The sequence below is a fragment of the Aquarana catesbeiana genome, linkage group LG02 (assembly GCF_042186555.1).
Source record: "Aquarana catesbeiana isolate 2022-GZ linkage group LG02, ASM4218655v1, whole genome shotgun sequence".
Taxonomy (NCBI): Eukaryota; Metazoa; Chordata; class Amphibia; order Anura; family Ranidae; genus Aquarana; species Aquarana catesbeiana.
Window position 1 is genome coordinate 512,066,210 of NC_133325.1, and position 21,477 is coordinate 512,087,686.

At 40.1% G+C, this 21,477-nt stretch overlaps 1 protein-coding gene across 3 annotated transcripts in view; it reads left to right on the forward strand.

Annotated features, from left to right (window-relative positions):
• EIF2D (eukaryotic translation initiation factor 2D) overlaps positions 1-21,477 on the forward strand; it is a 114,052-nt gene that overhangs the window by 38,432 nt on the left and 54,143 nt on the right. For all 3 annotated transcript variants that reach the window (XM_073615774.1, XM_073615773.1, XM_073615775.1), the window contains exons 7-10: positions 23-140; positions 1,852-1,897; positions 16,059-16,162; positions 19,689-19,844. In XM_073615774.1, coding sequence (XP_073471875.1) covers positions 23-140; positions 1,852-1,897; positions 16,059-16,162; positions 19,689-19,844 — 424 coding nt within the window. The remainder of the gene's footprint in view (positions 1-22; positions 141-1,851; positions 1,898-16,058; positions 16,163-19,688; positions 19,845-21,477) is intronic.

Here is a 21,477-nt window from a genome sequence, read left to right on the forward strand (position 1 = left end):
ATCCATTCTTCTCACATTTTAGAAACCATGGATGATTTGTTACACCAGTGCTTTTTTCATGCATTGAAGTATAAAGTGAAGAAATCAGACCTCCCCCTGCTTACAAGTGCATTTCTTAGGAATTTCCTCTTTGCGTGTTGGTGAGTTCTAGGTTCTCTTTATCCTATGTCCATGAATCTACATTGAGCATATATGTCAAATAGTGCCAGATCATGCTAGGAATCAACCTCTTGCAAGATAGGAGTCATCCAAGATGAATTTGGTCGTAGTTTGAGGTTTTTTTCTGCTGACGATGACAACGACTGTGTTGTGAATGTTAATTTGTCACTGATGTAAAGGGCAGTCTGCAGCATTTTCCCACAATGTAAAAGATCCTTAAAGTGGGAGTAAAGGCTTACCTCTATAGAGGTATATTTACTTTTGATGCAGCCAGTGAAGTCCCCACCGCATGCACTCTAAAGGAACGGCATACCATGCCTTTCCTTCAGAGTCCTGCGCCCAGAACAGCGGCTCCCGCGCACATCATCATGGCTCCGGCCACTTACACAGCTGAAGAGCTCAGGAGGAAATCCTGTACTAACTATCTGAAGTTGGTACAGTGATCTCCCCCGCTGTGCTATTGTGTTTTGACAGGGGGACGGCCCCCGCGAGAACGCAACGATCAGATGCCAGTCGGCAGGCCTTTTTGGGTCATGCCCCTCAACAGAAGCTGGATGTTCAGATGGTTTCTTCCAGACTGGCTGCTGTACACATTGGCCTAATGTCAGCTAGTTTCTATTGAACTGGCTGATACCACCCGATATCCAACCCATGTGGCTTTAGTCATTCTCTTTTATACTGTGCATGCACTCCATTTAACAGTTTATTAAGTCAAGAATGATAAATATCAGGGTATTTTCCCATAAAAATCATTAATTGTGGGCAGATTTTTTTTTTTTTTTTTTTATTGGCACTACAGCCACATCTTACTTCTACTTTACAATTTCAAAATATGCTTCTTTTTTTGTTTAAGATAAGTCTGTTTTTTTACCTGTGTATTTTAGACTGTTGAAATGTATCTAGTGCAGTGCTTATTAGGTTTAGAACAGACAAACTGATATTTAATACAGTTTTCTGGTACCAGTTGGAATGTATTGCTCTTTCAATGAATGCAATCCCAAAACTCAGTAGAGGTCTTGGTGTGCTGTGTGTGTGTGTGTTTTACTGCAAGATTAGCACTATTTACATTCACCAATTTAACATAAAATTTAACTTAATTTTCCTGTCTAGAAAACACAGTTTTGTAGAACTCTGAGCTATTCCAGATTGTGTTGTGTTTAAAAGAGAAGAATGGCAAAAGCTTCTTTGGCCATACTTTTCTTGTTGGTCACAGTAGTACACTTCTCTTTGTTCTCCTGTGACCCAGAGATCAGTTGATAGCGGGCTATTTCTATCACCTTTTTAAGCTGATGGGACAGAGCCACTCCTGGCTGACAGCTGGCTCTGTCTCTCGGCGTGCGGCTGAGTGGCAACCCCCTTCTTCACCCCAGGTCCTCCATTGAGCACTGTGGAAAGTGAAGAGTAGTGACCGACAGTCACCGCTCTCCACTTGGAGCCATAGAGCGGACTGAGAACTGAGCAACCATGTGTTTGCTCGACTCTCGGTCTTGTTCCAACGTGGGACAACTGTGGCATCACACAGATGCTGTGGCGTGGAGATGAGTATGTAGGGTTTTTTTCTTTAGAAGCCCTTACTTTTTCGTTAATAAAAAGAAAAGAGGCTAGTATAGTGGTAAAACAAAATTTGAATGTATTCTTTTTTGGAAATATTTAAAGAATGTGATGATCTTGTCATTTTGTCTTTGTCTTTAGCCCTGAAGGACAGCAAGTAGATATTAAAAAGTCTAGCTACAAAAAGGTAATATGATTGATCAGCTTTACATTTTACCTGTTGTCCTTCTCCAATAGCCTAGCACTTACTGAAGTTTAGGCGCAAGATATCTAAAATTTATGTTTTTCCTTATTAAAAACCCAAAATACTGTATTAAGTGCAACGAATACAAAACATATAATGAAGTGTGTGCACAAATACCAATAACAGCAGCATTCACAGATATCCAAATACCTTATATCAGACCAATACACACATATTACCAGAAGTATTGGGACGCCTGCCTTTACACATGGACTTTAATGACATTCAAGTCTTAGTCTGTAGGCTTCAGTATTGAGTTGGCCCACCCTTTTCAGCTTTAACCGCTTCAACTATTCTGGGAAGGCTGTCCACAAGGTTTAGGAGTGTGTCTATGGGAATGCTGGACCATTCTTCCAGAAGCGCATTTCTGAGGTCAGGCACTGATGTGGATAAGAAGGCCTGGCTCGCAGTCTCCGCTCTAATTCTTTCCAAAGGAGTTCCATTGGGTTGAGGTCAGGACTCTGTGCCAGCCAGTCAAGTTCCTCCACCCCAAACTTGCTCATCGATATCTTTATGGTCCTTGCTTTGTGCACTGGTCCAAATCATTTGGTGGAGGGGGGATTATGGTGTGGGTTTTTTTGTTTTTTTTTCAGGGGTTGGGCTTGGTCCCTTAGTTCCAGTGAAGGGAACTCTTAAGGCGTCAGCATACCAAGACATTTTTGGATAATTTCATGTTTCTAACTTTGTGGATACAGTTTGGGGATGGCCTTTTCATGTTATAACATGACTGCACTCCAGTGCACAAAGCAAGGTCCATAAAGACATGGATGAGTGAGTATGGGGTGGAGGAACTTGACTGGCCTGGACAGAGTCCTGACCTCAACCCAATATACAAAGAAAAAAGACCTAGTGCACAAGTCACGGTGTAACCCTTCGGGATTTTAATTGACAGACCAAATGTGGAGTAAAAAAGTAGATATTTATTATACACAGTAATAATGGATACAATAACTAACATACAAATATCAAACTTGGTCAGAGAATTTAAAAATACATGATAGACAAAAAAGTTAGGTGCCCTGTAGGCAAATGATGGGCTAGCATAAGGAGATGCCATATATGACACCTGACTTTTTGGACAGGAATGTCCTTCAGAGGCTTAATGTTCAGGGATATGTAGTTTTTCTATAATGTAGATAAATCAAACATTAGTACAGAAAATTATATATTATATGGCATTGTTGCTTGCTAATAAAATCACATATGAGGCCCTAAGGTATTTATTTTAGATCATCATTTGTAAAGTCAGTTAGACCCCTTTCACACTGGGCCGCTTTGCAGGCGCTACAGCACTAAAAATAGCACCTGCAAAGCGCCCTGAAACAGCCGCTGCTGTCTCTTCAATGTGAAAGTCCCGAGGGCTTTCACACTGGAGCGGTGCGCTGGCAGGACGGTAAAAAAAGTCCTGCTAGCAGCATCTTTGGAGCGATGCAGGAGTGGTGTATACACTGCTCCTGCCCATTGAAATTAATGGGGCAGCGCGGCTATAGCGCTGCTGCAGCAACGCTTTGCGGTGGTTTTAACCCTTTCTTGGCCACTAGCAGGGGGGGTAAAACTGCGAATACTGCCGCTAAAACGACGGTAAAACGGCGCTAAAAATAGTTTTACCACCGACGCCGCCCCAGTGTGAAAGGGGTCTAATATGCCAAATATGCCAAATGTACTTACAAAAGCGATTCAACCAACGATAGACACACAGTGGAGATCGTGGGGCGTGTAAAATGACCAACAGGGCGGGTTCAACACAGGGGGGGGCCAGAAGGAATGTAGCAATGGCCACTCAATGTGGTGCACTGGCAGAAACGGGAAGGCAGAATATGCTGCAAGAGCACCCAGTCAGTGCTGAAAATTAATCAGCAGTGGCTAATAGGCCGTATCAACTTGTATTCCACAATTGCACATGATATACAGTGGGGACGGAAAGTATTCAGACCCCCTTAAATTTTTCACTCTTTGTTATATTGCAGCCATTTGCTAAAATCATTTAAGTTCATTTTTTTTCCTCATTAATGTACACACAGCACACCATATTGACAGAAAAACACAGAATTATTGACATTTTTGCAGATTTATTATAAAAGAAAAACTGAAATATCACATGTTCCTAAGTATTCAGACCCTTTGCTCGGTATTTAGTAGAAGCACCCTTTTGATCTAATACAGCCATAAGTCTTTTTGGGAAAGGTGCAACAAGTTTTTCACACCTGGATTTGGAGATCCTCTGCCATTCCTCCTTGCAGATCCTCTCCAGTTCTGTCAGGTTGGATGGTAAACGTTGGTAGACAGTCATTTTTAGGTTTCTCCAGAGATGCTAAATTGGGTTTAAGTCAGGGCTCTGGCTGGGCCATTCAAGAACAGTCACGGAGTTGTTGTGAAGCCACTTCTTCGTTATTTTAGCTGTGTGCTTAGGGTCATTGTCTTGTTGGAAGGTAAACCTTCGGCCCAGTCTGAGGTCCTGAGCACTCTGGAGAAGGTTTTCGTCCAGGATATCCCTGTACTTGGAGGCATTCATCTTTCCCTCGATTGCAACCAGTCGTCCTGTCCCTGCAGCTGAAAAACACCCCCACAGCATGATGCTGCCACCACCATGCTTCACTGTTGGGACTGCATTGGACAGGTGATGAGCAGTGCCTGGTTTTCTCCACACATACCGCTTAGAATTAAGGCCAAAAAGTTCTATCTTGGTCTCATCAGACCAAAGAATCTTATCTCTCACCATCTTGGAATCCTTCAGGTGTTTTTTAGCAAACTCCATGCGGGCTTTCATATGTCTTGCACTGAGGAGAGGCTTCCGTTGGGCCACTCTGCCATAAAGCCCCGACTGGTGGAGGGCTGCAGTGATGGTTGACTTTCTACAACTTTCTCCCATCTCTTCACTGCATCTCTGGAGCTCAGCCACAGTGATCTTTGGGTTCTTCTTTACCTCTCTCACCAAGGCTCTTCTCCCCCGATAGTTTGGCCGGAAGACCAGCTCTAGGAAGGGTTCTGGTCGTCCCAAACGTCTTCCATTTAAGGATTATGGAGGCCACTGTGCTCTTAGGAACCTTAAGTGCAGCAGAAATTTTTTTGTAACCTTGGCCAGATCTGTGCCTTGCCACAATTCTCTGAGCTCTTCAGGCAGTTCCTTTGACCTCATGATTCTCATTTGCTCTAACATGCACTGAGAGCTGTAAGGTCTTATATAGACAGGTGTGTGGCTTTCCCAATCAAGTCCAATCAGTATAATCAAACACAGCTGGACTCGAAGGTGTAGAACCATCTCAAGGATGATAAGAAGAAATTAACAGCACCTGAGTTAAATATATGAGTGTCACAGCAAAGGGTCTGAATACTTAGGACCATGTGATATTTTAGTTTTTCTTTTTTAATAAATCTGCAAAAATGTCAACAATTCTGTGTTTTTCTGTCAGTATGGGGTGCTGTGTGTACATTAATGAGGAAAAAAAATGAACTTAAATGATTTTAGCAAATGGCTTCAATATAACAAAGAGTGAAAAATTTAAGGGGGTCTGAATACTTTCCGTCCCCACTGTAAATCTGTGGATTTAAACATAAAAAATAGCTAATTGCAATAAAAGCAACGAATATAGGTAAATGTATAAAGATAGGTCAAGGACTAGTAATAAACAAAGTAATGGTAATAATGTGTCTGTAAATATCATACCTAAAAGATGGAATAAGGAAAGCCTCACTGTCAGCGACATGAAGATATCATGCCCTAGTACTAATGTGCAGCTATGGAAAGAGCACAGAAAATACCACATAAAGTATAAGTGTCATGAAAAACACAAAAACTTGTTAGATATATAAGGCATAAGGTGTCCAAATATGGAACCAATGTAACCAGGAGTAGATAAATAACATAATAGTGAGAGCAATACCTGAGGTGTGATAGTAAACAAGATGTTTCTGCAGCAACCCAGCCCATCCAAATGACCAGATACTGCAGACTTTCAGTTAAATACGAAGTAAGAATAGCTGATTTCAATCGCTGATTAAGCGATCGAAATCAGCTGAGGCCTGATCGCTCAAGCCGTGCTGTGCGGTATGCGTGACTGCGTGATTAGGTGCTCCCAGACGAGGCGGCCCCGGCCTGCCCCGTTGTAACGTCACCAGCAATCCCTGGCATCTGCGCCTCACGGTGAGACACAAACAGGAAGGGAGTCAGCCCACCCACGGTGAGTGGGCGCTGAGGTCCCCCAAACGCCACCAAGACTAGATCGCACTGGGGAGCCTCCCGCGCGCCGGGCAGCAAATAAGTCGCCAATGCCAGTGGCATCAATACGGAGCCCGAGGTGGAATAGTCACTGTTGGTAAATACAAGCTGGATGTAAATGTCGTCCTCTTGTGGTCAAAGTTGGAAAGACCGCAAATGGTTACATAAAGGCAATGCACTGCAATACAACAAGATATAATCATTAATAATTACTAAATATAACAAAAATAGAACATATGAATAAGAATGGTATTTACATGAACAGTAAACAATACAACAAAGATATTCAAACAGCAGAAAACCAGTTGATCAGATGAAGATGATATAAAATGATGAAAAATTAAGGTGTATTAAATGTCAAGTTCGCATTTGCCTGTCTGAAAGCCTTCAAGATATGGTTTGAGACTAAATATTTCATTGAGGCCTGGAAATATAGTAGCATCAAGGCCAAATATCCACCTCAATTCGCTCTGTAATAATAATTTTAGAATCCCCTCCCCTAAGATTGTTTGGAATGAGGGCCAGAAAACGGACTTTGGGGGTACGATCTGGATGTGCAGTAAGACTGTGTCTACCTAGGGGGAGACTAGGGTCCTTCTTTTTGATGCTAATAACATGTCTATAAATTCTTCGCCAGAATTCTAATTTAGTTTTACCGACATAGTAGCAACTGCATTCTCACTGCAGCAAATAAACTATCCCTGCAGTGCGGCAGTTGGTAAAATGTTTTTAGGTTTGAATTGTTGTCCACTGGGTAAGTATATATTTTTCTGAATGTCCATATATTGACAATAATTCCATGAGCCACATTTAAATGTTCCCACCAATTTAGTACCTTTTTTGTTTTGTACTTTTGTGTTCACTATGAACTAGTTTGTCATGTAAAGACAGAGCTTTGCGATAGGTAATTAATGGTTTTGTGGGGACAAAAGACGTCAATGTGGCATCCATGCCAAGTAAATGCCAATATTTTTGCAAGATGGTTTTAATTTGCCTATGTTGTTGGCAATATTTTGTAATCACTCGTATGGGGACTGATTCCTTTTCCTTAGTTGTTTTTTTTATGAAACAAAAGTTCATTGCGGATTTAGTTTTTTGCCTTATTTTTTGCCTTATTATTTATATGCTCTCTTGAGGATACCATTAGTATACCCACGTGCTCGCAGTCTAGTTCTTAATCGTTGGGCTTCCTTTTCAAAGAGTTCATCACTAGAACAGTTACGTCTAGCCCTGATATACTGTCCAAATTGTATTGGCGCTAACAACGGTTTAGGGTGGAAACTAGAGGCAGCTAAAATCGTTTTGCCGGCTGTAGGTTTTCTGTAAAGTTCACTATGTAATGAACCATCTGAGTGTTTGGTTATTGTCAAGTCCAGAAAGGAAATACTTTGACTGTCATGGTAAATTTTAAATTAAATGTGTTGGTTAAATTAATTTATTCCAAAAACTCAGAGCAGTGATAGGGCCTTTCCACAGCATGATAACGTCATCTATATAGCGATACCACATTGTGATACATCCTGAAAAGGAGGGGTGAGTCGTACAGTCCAACAATAATCGTTGCTCCTACTCCCCCAGGTACAGATTGGCATACGCCGGGGCACAGCAAGTGCCCATGGCGACGCCCTGTACCTGGAGGTAGTGGGAGCCGTTGAAAGAGAAAAAGTTGTGTCTAAGTATAAATTCAAGAGAGGCCAAGGTAAACTGGACCAGAGAGTCGGGATATCTATTTGAGTGATGTAGCACATGCCGCATCGCCGAAAGACCCAAATCATGTGGGATAGAGCTGTAGAGGGCCTCCACGTTGATGGTGACCAAATAAGTGTTGCCATCAACATGGAGGCCATCGAGGACTTGGAGCAGATGGATAGTATCCTTGATGTGTGATGGAAGGACCTCGACCAAAGGTTGGAAGACTCTGTCGACAAACTTACTCAAATTGTCTGTGAGGCTGCCTCTGCCTGAGACAATTGGTCTGCCTGGTGGAGAGTCATTATTTTTATGTATTTTGGGCAATGCATAAAATGTTGCCTCGCTGGGAAAACTTGTCCTTATAAATTCCCAGGAATTCTTGTCAGTCACAGATTGGTAGAAAGCCTCATCAACAAGTGCATAAAACTTTTCTTGAAAACCGTCAATGGCAGATCTATGAATACATCTGTACCACTGAGGGTTGTCGCGAATTCTATTACACATTAGAACATAGTCGGAACTGTTTTGGATTACAATGTTACCTCCCTTATCAGCAGGTTTAATTACAATTGAAGAATTAGTACTCAAGGCCTGTAAGGCCGATTGTTTATTAGAAGTAAAATTACTTTCATGTTGGTTGGGAGATACCTTCAAATTGCGTATGTCCAGAGGAACCAACTTTAAAAAAGAAGCTGCGTTCGGGTTGAAGCTAGGGGTAGGGTAAATACTTGATTTTCTCTTTAAAGAAATAGGGTTAGGCCTCAATGGAGAAGATATTGAAGCTATACACTCCATGGGCTCCTGATCCATAAATCTAAATCCTCTATAAGCTCATGCTGTTTATTATCCTCCAAAAGTGATATCAAATTTTCAATGGCTTCAGAGTCCGTAACAGATAAACTAGTAGGTTGGTTGGGTTGTTTTTTAGCATATAGAGATTTCAGTAGTACATTACGTACAAAGTGATGGACATCTTTTATGACCTCAAATTTGTCCAACTGTGCCACCGGACAAAAAGTAAGGCCCTTTTCAAGGACCTTAGTCTCATCAGGTGATAAAACGTCATCAGAAAGATTGATAATATTTAATTGTTGGTGGGTGGATAAGATTTCTTGTGTTTGTGTGGTTGATTGTGTAGATTGTCTTGATATTTTTTGGTTTGTGCCCACATATGGTCTAAAAAATCACCTTGACATGAAGATCCAGTAAATGAGGTGGAGGTGGAAGTGTTAAATTGGTGAGAAGTTTTGGTGTGGGCATGGGAGGATTTAGATTGATTAGAGTATTCCCTAGTATGTGAAGGTGAAGAGACGACTGTGTCAGAGATGTCGTCATTGGAAATATTAGCAGGACGACCCCGTTTTTGGCGTCTGCGAACATTGGTAGCTGGGGATGCCAGAGGGGGTAAGCTGTCTTGTTTTTGGTATTTGGAAAAATGTGAGCAGATGTTGTGCTTGCATTAGTCAGTCTGTGGTTGTCATACCACCTATATGCTCTTTCTTCCAGAAAGGCTTTTTTGTCTCTGAAAAACTTTGTCTTTTTTAACTAAGATATCTTTGTTAAATTTATCAAAGCGGTCTCGAAGTTGTTTTTCTAATGAATCATGAAGAGTATGAGTTTTCTATTGTGTCAGTTGGACATTTAGAGCATCAATTTTGATGTCCAATTCTGCCATTTTTTTTTTTGCTGTACTCCTGAATCAGTAGAGCCATAAGATCAGCAGAACACTGTTTGAGAATTTTTTCCCAAGATAGTTTGAATTCAGGCTCAATCTTGTCAAAATTTGGGAAAATCTGCACCCTAAGGCCGAACGGATTAATGTAATTTTTTAGGTAATCCTGAAAAGATTTGATGTGCCAAAACAGTGAGGCCTTTTTTTCCACAATGTGCATGAAATTCAAAAATGCAAACTTGATTTCTGGTTCTACAAGTTCCTTGTTGTCAAAGTCCTTCACTGTCTTGGACATCAGATTTTCCCAATCATCACCCAAATATTCGGCCATATTTGACCGGACACGTGGGGAGAGGAATAGAGAGATAAACTGTTGTTTATGAAATATCTATCGGATTGCTGCAATATACTAATATAATAATTAGATATAAAATGTACCCTAATCACAGGGAAATGAACATGCCATATATTTAGAAATTCAAATGCAAAAGCAAAATCAAGAAATAACAATCCATATATATATAAAGGAAATTAGAAAAATTGAATAAATTGAATACAATGCAGTGAATTGCCAATCCTAAAGGGAGGGGATGTGGGCGGTAAGCCCGTTTTATTATATAAATATAATAAGGGTTGGCAATCAGTGCAATAGCATTTGGTCGGTCCCATCCATTGAATATACAAAGAAAAAAGACCTAGTGCACAAGGCACGGTGTAACCCCTCGGGATTTTAACTGACAGACCAAATGTGGAGTTAAAAAGTAGATACCGGTATTTATTATACAGAGTAATAATGGATACCATAACATACAAATATCAAAATTGGTCAGAGTATTAAAAAATGCATGATAGACAAAAAACTTAGTGCCTGACCTCACAAATGCGCTTCTGGAAGAATGGTCAAACATTCCCATAGACACACTCCTAAACCTTGTGGACAGCCTTCCCAGAAGAGTTGAAGTTGTTATAGTTGCAAAGGGTGGGCCAACTCAATATTGAACCCTACAGGCTAAGACTGGGATGCCATTAAAGTTCATGTGTGTATAAAGGCAGGTGTCCCAATACTTTTGGTAATTTAGTGTATATACCAGCAATGCGTTGCACTGTTATGTCTGTGTAAATCAAGGATAACAACATATATGTGAAAAAATAAGTCCACTTGAAAAGAGTCCAGCAGTGATTTATATGAAAGCATCCACCTTCCCCAACCACAGTGTCACCACCACCATATCAACAGGCTTTAGCAGACCCTAACACCCCACATTTAAGGAGGTCAAGTAGCACTTGCAATCTGCCAACAGAGCGGATGGTACAAAGTCTTACACGGCAGGATGGATGATTGACCCGCAGCAAAGCATCAAATGGTATGGAAATCGATCTCTAGAGCACTCTATTAAAAAGCCAGTTGTGTACTCACAAAAGCAGAGATATATGAACACCGGGTACTACAAATGCCGCACGACCAAGGCGGTTTGTTGACATCGCGGCTAGGGTTGCCAGAGTACTGCTTTTCAAACGTCAAATTTACTACACTATGTGGCCCCCTCCCTTTTTTTTTTTTTTTTTTTTCAACATTTAAGATCTAATTTTCCATACTATCTGATGCTTTGCTATGGGCCCATCATCCATCCTGGTGTGTGAGAAAATGTTCCATTCTCTCTGATGTCAAATTGCAAGCGCTACTTGATCACTTTACATGTGTGCTCTGGTAAGCCTGTTGATTATGGTGGTGGTGAAGGAAATGTAAAAAGCGGATCTCACAAGTGGATGCATTCATATAAATCTTAGTGAGACTCTTTTCAAGTGGACTTATTTTTTCACTATTTCTTTTTTTTTTTTTTTTTTTTTTTTCATACTGTATATATGTTGTTTTACTTGACTTACATAGACATAACAGCACAACACATTGTTGGTATATATTATGTTTTACCTTGCAGTTTCAAAGAAAAGGGATGTAGGAGCATTGCAATGTTTATATGGCAGCTGTTTCACCTAGTGTGTGTTCATACCCAGCAGGTGGCATTCCTCCATCTACCTCACAAAAAAACAAAACAAAAAAATAAAGAAAAAATAAAAAAGAACAAACCATGCATGGTCAGCTTTAGAAGAAAGCTAGAAATTAAACTTCATACATACATGACTACATACTGAGTACATGACAATGACATACTGCAATTTTTCAGAGGTTGTTTAAACAAAGGACCTGATGCTGTCAGAATAGACTGATCAGTGGCTACTGCTGTGTTGATCGAGAAAAAAAATTCCCACATATCTCTTTGACAGATGTCGATCACACATCAACTTCTGTTGAGCATGAACAGCCACAGAGGTTGAAATTTGGTTGGTTTCTGCTCACCTGGTCATAGTTTGATCAATGTGTGGCCAGCTGCTTAAAGTATAACTAAAGGCAAAACGTGTTTTTTTTTTTTTTTTTGTTTTTTTTTTTTTCTTAGGTTTGGACAGAGCGGAGAGGAATAAGATTGCTTGTCAGTTTTTATTGCTGTCTGTGTCCCCATTAGGGAGATTAATCCTCTCTATTTGTCCCGCTTACCATTATCATTGAAAGTAAAAGTAAAAGAAAATCCCAAATTTTGGGTTGTTCCCAAAAAAGTAAGGAAAATCTTTCAATAGGCTTTTTTAATTAAGGCTTTTTTTAATGCTTTCCTCTCACTTCCTGTTTGGCTATGGGACAAGAAGTGAAGGGAAATCTCCACAATGGGACACAGATGGTGAAAAAGAAAAACTGACTGGGGTTATAATCCTTCTTTGCTCTATCCAAAATGAAAAAACTAAATGTTGCCTTGTTCTGCTCTAACTTGGAATGCTCTCCTGTGCTTGGAAAAACTGTCAATAGTAAGCAGGTTGCTCCATTCACAGTGAATCTCTTGTCGAGCAAATTCTAGCGGTGGCAGAGAGAATTTTATTAATTGCAAAGATGAACCACCCAACTGTTAGAAATATGATTAGCCTGCTCTAAAGGTAACCTATTATACAGGCATTTTACAGAGTGCAGGGCTTCAGGTATCATGTAAGCACAAACATGTAACTTATTAAGGCAAAATTAAAGGCCATTATGGATGCAGTTTGGTTAACCATTTTTATCACATCTTTAGTGTAAATTTGAGCTCTCCAGTGGCTCCTCATTTTTGTCTTAAACATGTTGTATATGCAAAATGTTTGTGGTTTGGTATGTTGGATAGAATCCGCCCCAGTGATAGAGGAGGTTATTTAGAGAAGGCATTTTTGAAATGTGAGTGTTGATGGATTCCTAATTTGCAATCCTTTAAATATCCAGGCTATGAACTTTGCATGCTTTCTTTTAACATGTTGTAAGTCTTGTCTTCTTTCTGTTACATAGTGTTTGAAAGAGTTTATGAACATTCTCTGTACGTGTCTTTATATACGTCTTAACGATTATGGAATTTATATTGTAATACATTTTATTGTTTAGAGAAAACAGACTTCTGTGCTTACAGAGACAGATTAGATAATCTAAACGCAGCTAAAAAAAGATGTAACTGCGCAATAATGCAAGTAAACTCAGGGAAAGCAAATACATCTAGATGCAAGAGAACCTAATTTGGAAGCATAAAGTTTCTTTATACTTCCCAGTTAATTTCTCCTGCATATAGATGGAGGTGCTAGTGTACATAGTTCCTTGAGCATAAAGTATATGGCAAGAATGCTTTAGGAATTACTTAGCAAAATTTAAAGTAATAATAAAGCTAATTTTTCTTTGTTTTAAAATAAAATAAAGTTATACTTATCCTGCTCTGCACAACGATAGCACTGCTGCAGACAGTAGGGTACTTTTGGTAGGTGTTAGGGGGTGTGCCAAAACAAGTAGTAAGATGTTTTTACCTTAATGCAGGGTATGCATTAAAGATACAAATGTTCTGACTATAGAACCATGGTAATCAAAGATGTTAAAGGGACCAATATTCATAATTCTGATATTTTTAGGTGTCACATATTCCATCATTGCCAGACATTATCTTTATAGTTTCCAGCAAATTTCTTCTTGTGATCTAGTGTATAGATTGTTTTGTAATAAAAGTGCACAGCATTCTTTATTACAGTCATGGATATATATTTGGTTTATCTTTAGATAAACAATGCTTAAATTTTTTGTGTAATTACTTTAAGGTTGCTTTTTGATCTAAATGGATCCTTCTAGGGATGCACTGAAATTTTGGCCAAGCCCAAGCCCTTCCACCCCCCCTCCTCCTGTCAGAGGAGGAGAGCGAAGCAGCGGATATCTGAGCGGCTGTCTCTCTGTCTTAACGCCTGCCTGCTGCAATCTTTTCTCCACCTGTTCTCCCATCTGTTTTTATGTACTGTAATTGGGGGGGGGGTTTGTTCTGGGGGGGTCTGTACTAATGGAGGGGGGTCTGTACTAATGGAGGGGGGGTTTGTCCTTGGGGGGGCTGTACTAATGGAGGGGGCCGGGGGGGTTGTCCTGGGGGGTCTGTACTAATGGAGGGGGCCCGGGGGTTTGTCCTGGGGGGGTCTGTACTAATGGAGGGGGGTTGGTTTGTCCTGTGGGTCTTTTGTACTAATGGAGGGGGATTGGTTTGTCCTGGTGGGTCTGTACTAATGGAGGGGGGATTGTCCTGGGGGAGTCTGTACTAATGGAGGGGGGGGGTTGTCCTGGGGGAGTCTGTACTAATAGAGGGGGTTGGATAGTCCTGGGGGGGGTCCTGTACTAATGGAGGGGGGAGGTTTGTCCTGGGGGGCTCTGTAGTAATGGAGGGGGTTCTGTACTAATGGAGAGGGGTGGTTTGTCCTGGGGGGATATCGCTGGGTCGGATGAGATGGCCGATCGGCCATTATCTACTAACGTCCATAGGAACTGCAGTCTCTGACCATCTCCTGTACCATGTCTGTGGTCTCTGACCCTCTCCTGTACCATGTCTGCGGTCTCTGACCCTCTCCTGTACCATGTCTGCGGTCTCTGACCATCTCCTGTACCATGTCTGCGGTCTCTGACCATCTCCTGTACCATGTCTGCGGTCTCTGACCATCTCCCGTACCATGTTTGCGATCTCTGACCATCTCCTGCACCATGTCCCCGGTCTCTGACCATCTCCTGCACCATGTCCCCGGTCTCTGACCATCTCCTGCACCATGTTCCCGGTCTCTGACCATCTCCTGTCCCATGTCCACGGTCTCTGACCATCTCCTGTACCATGTCCCCGGTCTCTGACCATCTCCTGTACCATGTCCCCGGTCTCTGACCATCTCCTGTACCATGTCCCCAGTCTCTGACCATCTCCTGTACCATGTCCCCAGTCTCTGACCATCTCCTGTATAAAAATATTTTTTTAAAAACAGTCATTTTCGGTATCGGTCAGCTTTGGTATCGGTTTCGCTTTCTAGTGTATTTTTCATTTTCAGTATCGGTTTCGGCACCCAAAAACCCATTCGGTGCACCCCTAGATCCTTCACATGTCATTTATTAAGACCAATTTCCTCAGAAGAGTGGGACTTTTAATGGATAACAGACAGAGAGAGTGTAGAGAAATAATTGGATTTATATTACATGAATGGACAACTCATGGTGAAAAACACAATACAAAGCATTGGATGAAACCAGGACATATACATGAAAAACACAAAATTAAAAGACCAACTGTGAACCAAAGCCCAGAAGCTGTCAGGAGGTCAGACAATATGAGCCATGCCAAATAAATCTCAGGAGTAAGATCATTACAGATCCTTCAGTGTAGGTGATACCCTTTCTTCCACTGTGTCCCGTCCAACTACTAGACACAATTAGGACACGGACAGTCAGATCATGCCTTATCCGACTGATTTTTCTTGGATCGGTTTTGGCACACAAATGCTCAAACTTCTGAATTAATTTTCAGACAGTCCTGGCGATTTAAATTTTTCCCTGCTCACTGTAGCATATCCTTTGGGCAAACATTCCCCCTTCTTGGGTGCGTGGCAGTCTGATGTACGGGTGCTTGGGACGGTTGGATATCCTCCCCTGATCCCCCCCCCCTTTTTTCCTAACTGAATTATCGCATTCGTGTTGGTGAAATGCTCCTAGCAGCGATCCAACTTACAACTTTGAAAATAATAAACTCTGTTTAGTCCCTGAAGAAGATAAAAACCATGTGTGTATTTTGAAACGCGTTGGATGGTCTGTCGTCCTGACAGCGTCTGGGCTTTGGTTCATAGTTGGTCTTTTAATTTTGTGTTTTTCATGTATATGTCCTGGTTTCATCCAATGCTTTGTATTGTGTTTTTCACCATGAGTTGTCCATTCATGTAATAAAAATCCAATTATTTCTCTACACTCTCTCTGTCTTTTATCCATTTAAAGTCCCACTCTTCTGAGGAAATTGGTCTTACTATATGTATATGGGGATGGGATCAACAGACAGTGCTCTATCGGCTAACAAAGGCAAATTCCTCTCTTTACATTCATATTGTCATTGATCATCTAGTATACTGTACATATTTTATGTATTAAGTTTTCTTTGCTAATGTTTCTTGTTTTTTTTTTTCTACACCAGCTGTCGAAGTTTCTACAGGCCATGCAGCAGCGTAACATCTTGCAGGTGAAGGAGCTTAGTAAAGGGGTAGAAAGCATTGTTGAAATACACTGGAAGCACCCAGAGTAAGTAAAATTCATATCCGTCCCTGTAATTCTTGACATGGATAAGCACACTATTACAACCTTTAGGCCTCATGCACCCAGGACGTTTTTTTCCTCCCCTGGACGCCTTTGTACCGGGGAGAAAAAAAGCAGTTTTAACAACACTGTTTTTTTAACATGTTTTAACACATCAACCATTTGGGCATTCATTTAATTTAATTGGCCAGAATTTTTATTTATTCTGCCCATTGGAATGAATGAACACTCAAGTGCTAAATGCGCCTAGTATTGAGGCACATTTACGCCTGTGTAGGCATGTTAACCTTTTTTTTTATTATTCTTTTGCCAAAACGCTTCTCTCTTGAATGCGCAAGTAATATTTTTTTTCTGCCTCGAAATGCCTGTTCAACATCCTATGTGTGCAAGGACATATAGGCTAACACAGAGAGACGTTTAGCGGCAGAAAAAAATGGGTCAAGCACCTCTGACAGCTGCATTTTTAACGCCTTGTGTTCATAAGGCCTTAATCAGTTGCAACAACAGTTGTTTTTTTTACTCTTTTTGGGATAAAGGTTTTACATGAATGAATGAATAAAAACTGACCATTGTAACCGCTTGTCAGTGTTAAATGGTATGTCTAAATCCTCTAACTGCCACTTTTGACAGTGTGGTCTATAAAAAAAAGTTGGAAAATTCAACAGGTGAAAATAGAGGGGAAAAAGCCTAAAAAAGGAAACTAGGATTTCACCCAACACATAAGAATTGGTCTAACTTCCTCTACTTAAACTGTGACAAGACTGAAGTCCTACTTATTGGCACCCCCCATCAATTATGTAAGACCATGTAAGACCGGTCCTGATAGCTTATCTATAGATGGCACTGTACTTGTGCTTCAGTGTAAATTCAAAAATCTAAGGGTGATATTTGATGGTAGGTTAACTTTTTGATCCACATGTACAAAATGTTGTCAGAACATCTTTTGCCCACTTGAGAAACATTGCTCGGCTGCATCCTATGCTATCATACACTGTAGCCAAAAAGCTAATCCATACATTTGTGTTCTCCTAACTTGACTACTGTAATGCTCTACTTGCTGATGTACCTAAATCCACTATATATCAATTACAACATTTACAAAATTCTGCAGGCAAGTGATCATATTACCCCTATCTGGGAGGCCTTGCACTGGCTACCTGTAAGGTTTCGCATAGACTTTAAGACCCTCTTCCTCACCTATAAGGTTCTTCATGGCTTGGCACCCCATTATCTGTCTGGAGATTTATCACCTTACTCTCTTCCTCATATCTTCCACTCCTCAAATTCTGGTCTTTTGTGTGTGTCCCCTACTTGCCTACACATGATGGGAGACAGAGCCCTCTCTTGCTATGTTCCAAAACTCTGGAATTCACTTCCAAAGAACATCAAAGAGTCATCTTCTCTAAATTCATTCAAATCAAATCTAAAAACGTCTTTTTTTCATTAGACAAGCTTTCACTTAATTTTCCCTTTTTTTCCCCTTTGTTTTATCCTGTATATTTCTTGTGTTTTGTTTGTAAAGCGCTTTGAGAAGCTATCTTTAAAGACGCTATAGAAAATAAAGTTTATTATTATTAATTGGTATGCTGCAATATATTACATTTTATTTTTGATTTAAGTACTGTTTGAATTGGACATAAACTGAAAATATGTGGAAAACATAGAACTATAGAACCAGGTTTATTCAGTTCTAATCATTTTCTTATAATGTTCAGCAGGTTATACATTTTGAGGCCAAGTACAGCAGTATGTGAAATTTGCTAAATTGTAATTAAACACTTTATATGAACCCCCACAAAACCATGCCTTATACAAATAAGAGAAAAAGAAAGTGAAGTCTATAATGAACACAGTGACACTGGGGTAGAAAAAAAATTGAGGAGCAGAGTGTTAACAGAAATAGTGTATATATAGTATATATACACAGGGGGCACTTGGCTGGCTAGATTCTGATAGGTGAAAGATGCTGTCTAGCAATGGCAGTACAGCTACATTAGTACTGTCACTTTACAAGAGACTTCAAAAAGTGGATTCTCTAGCTATATGTGATGTGTGTCTATTTGGCATTTGCCAGTCATTAGAGGATTGGACATGGCGTTTCTATAGAAAATATTGCCTTGTTCTGGTTTGACCGGAGCCTTAAATGACTCTCAGAAGACTTGCAGTCTGTTAAAGCTTTGTTAAACCCAAAAGCAAACATTTATTTTATTGCAGCTTACCAGTTCATAGATGTGATGGCTGTATTTATTTTCTTTTTCAGGCTTTCTTTCCTTTATTTTCATCTGGTGATTGAGCCAGTAAGACTGTTATTTTTTTTAACAGAACAGAAACTCTCCTGCAAAAGGTGCAGCTAGTGTTGAGACAAACCTTTTACGCCGACAGTGGTGCTTACAATGATTAGCTTTTTCATTAATGTAAAACAGTTATTCCAAATGAAAAAACTGTTGATGTAACTGATTGTATAACTGTAGTGTGAGCTGGAGTTTGGCTTTGATACTTGTTAGTGTATCTAAATCTGCTAGTACATCTAACACCCCCCTCTCCCCAGACTGACTATGCTGCTGTCCAAAGGTGCCCCAATGCTTCTTCTTCCAGAATGGGGGCATGCTAATACAGGAGGTGTGTTACTGGCCAGATCACCAGGTGAAAACAGAGGTAGAAAACGAAAGCAGCCACCACATCTGAGGATTGGTAAGCTGCAATTTATTACATGTTTTGGGTTTTGGTTTATTACCACTTTAAGACTTGTAGTCTAGCATCAGCCAGTTGTCGACATTTGGAAGGCTAGAATCCTGTCTCAAAATGTTCCTGTCTTGAACCATTAAGGGTCCATGCACACTAGGGGCAGAAAAAAATGCTAGAACCTCTGGCAGAAAAAAGCGTCATAAAAAAAAAATCCCCATAGTGGCTTGTATGGCAAAGATTTTTTTTTCCCAAAACATTCCCCTCTAATTTTTTTTCAATGTACACCTGAAAATGTCCAATGCTCCTGATTGCCACGCTTAGGCACCTTTTAAAGAGCATTAAACATTTTTTCTGCTGAAGAGCTCCTCTCTAAAACGTGATTCTGAAAGGGTGCTTTTTTTTTTTTTTTTTTTGCCTTTTAATCACTCTTCTGAAAATAAGCCTGTAAATTTCCTAATGGGCATGGACACATAGACCAACTAATCGATAATGAAAATTGTTGACAACTATTTTTATTCTCAATTATTATTGATTATGTCTATTAGTTGTTTCAGCCCTACTTTACTTTCCATTCTAGAAAAGCTCCAAGGTAACTGAGACTGTTAGTTGCTAGAGACCTTGAAACTGAAATTTGCAGATGGTGATTTTAAAATGACCAGACATACATCAATTCCTTCTAATTTGACTTTGAGTGTCATTATTTAGAACGCACGTTTGATCAAGTTACTCTTCATGTCTTTTTCCATAAATGTACAGACAAAAATCCTAAGCATCTTAATTTGATTGTGGCTCCTCCCCCTTTTATTTTATTTTCTTGTCTTGGCAGTGTGATATCATTTGTTGCTCCAGAAACTGTTCTTCCATTAGAGACTTGTGAAACATCAGATGGTGGTCGAAAGCAGCCATATCAGCCTCCTGAAATCATCTCTTTGTATGGAATCAATGCAAAAATGCTTCCTTTGTTCCAAGCGTCAGGGCACAGGTAAGCAACAAAAGGTGATAAGTTCTTGAGAGTAAAGCAGGGTATACGCATATCTAAATTCAGCCGTTTCAGCAGGAATCTGACTCGTTTTGGTACACACATACCCCTCTCTGTTCAACAAAAGCCGACTCTGTTAAACAATCCTACTGGAAAACTAGCATTCAAATAACACATACAGCCAATGGCTGCAACACTGATCAGTGTATGTTGGTGCTATATAAATCCTATATAATAATAATAATAATAATAATATTGAAAGGGGCGGGGGAGACCCCACTTTCATAACTCAATAGCGCAGCACAAGTTTTTTTTCTTCCATTCAACCTGCTGGTTGAAAAAAATAAAATTTGGCCATGTATACCCAGTTTAAGGTATGGTAGTCCACAAAGTAAAGCTGGCCATACATGCATCACATTTAGTCTAATTCAGCAGGTTGCTCCGTTCGCACCCAGATTGAGAAAAGTTGATACTTTTTATGATGTTGTATCCAGGTGAATTTATATCTTGTTTTTTAGTATCAAAGAAAAACTGGCACAAAATGTAAAAAAAAAACAAAAAACATTCTTTTAAAGTATAGCTGTATATTTATTGTTATTACCATAGTCCACACTAAAGAACTACCCAAAATAAATTTTCCTGCTCCTGACAATCACAGCGATACCACATATGTGTATGTGCCATCCCCATGATTGAGCTCCGAGGGGCAGACCAAAACGCGTGGGGACAAGGACTGCTGGGAGCCCAAGCTGAGACTGCCACACACTTTACTACAATGGATTTACTTTGGTGTGGCCCAGGGATACATCCTTTGTACCACATATGTGTATGTTAATTGTTGTTAGTACTCGTATTAGGGACCAGAAACAATAGTGTACATTTTGCTTTTTTTTATGCTACCTCAAAAACATGCTGATGCTAAATTAAAAAATATGTTTTTTTTTTTTTTTTAAATTCTACCTACTGGGGTTGATTTACTAAAGGCAAATCCACTTTGCACTACAAGTGCACTGAAAGTGCACTTGGAAGTGCATTTGGAAGTGCAGTAGCTGTAGATCGCTGTAGATCTGAGGGGAAGCTATGAAATGAGGTGAAGCTCTGATTTTATCATCCAATCATGTGCAAGCTAAAATGCTGTTTTTTATTTCCCTTGCATGTCCCCCTCGGATCTACAGCGACTTTACTTCCAAGTGCACTTTCATGCACTGAAAGTGCACTTGTAGTGCAAAGTGGATTTGCCTTTAGTAAATAACCCCCACTGACTCTAACCTTTGGCTCAGACCATGACCCTTGACCCTAACTCTGGCCTAGATTAAACCCTGCTCCAGCTATTTTAGCTGAATTTTTTTATTACTTTTTTTTTTTTGTGTTTACTCACACTTTTCTTTGTTTAAATGTTTCTCCTCTAGCAAGGAGACAATGATTCAATGTATATTTTTCTGTATTCAAGAGGAGAAAAAAAACACAGGGGTGGACTGTACAGTGACTTATCGCTGTGATAGCCAATCAGGTGATCGGGAACCGAGCAGTATATGTAGCATACTCGTCCATTATGGCATAAACCACTTGGGGGCCCATTAAAAAAAACATGTAGCAGAGCTTAATACCATTATAATACTTACTATTCGCACTGCCT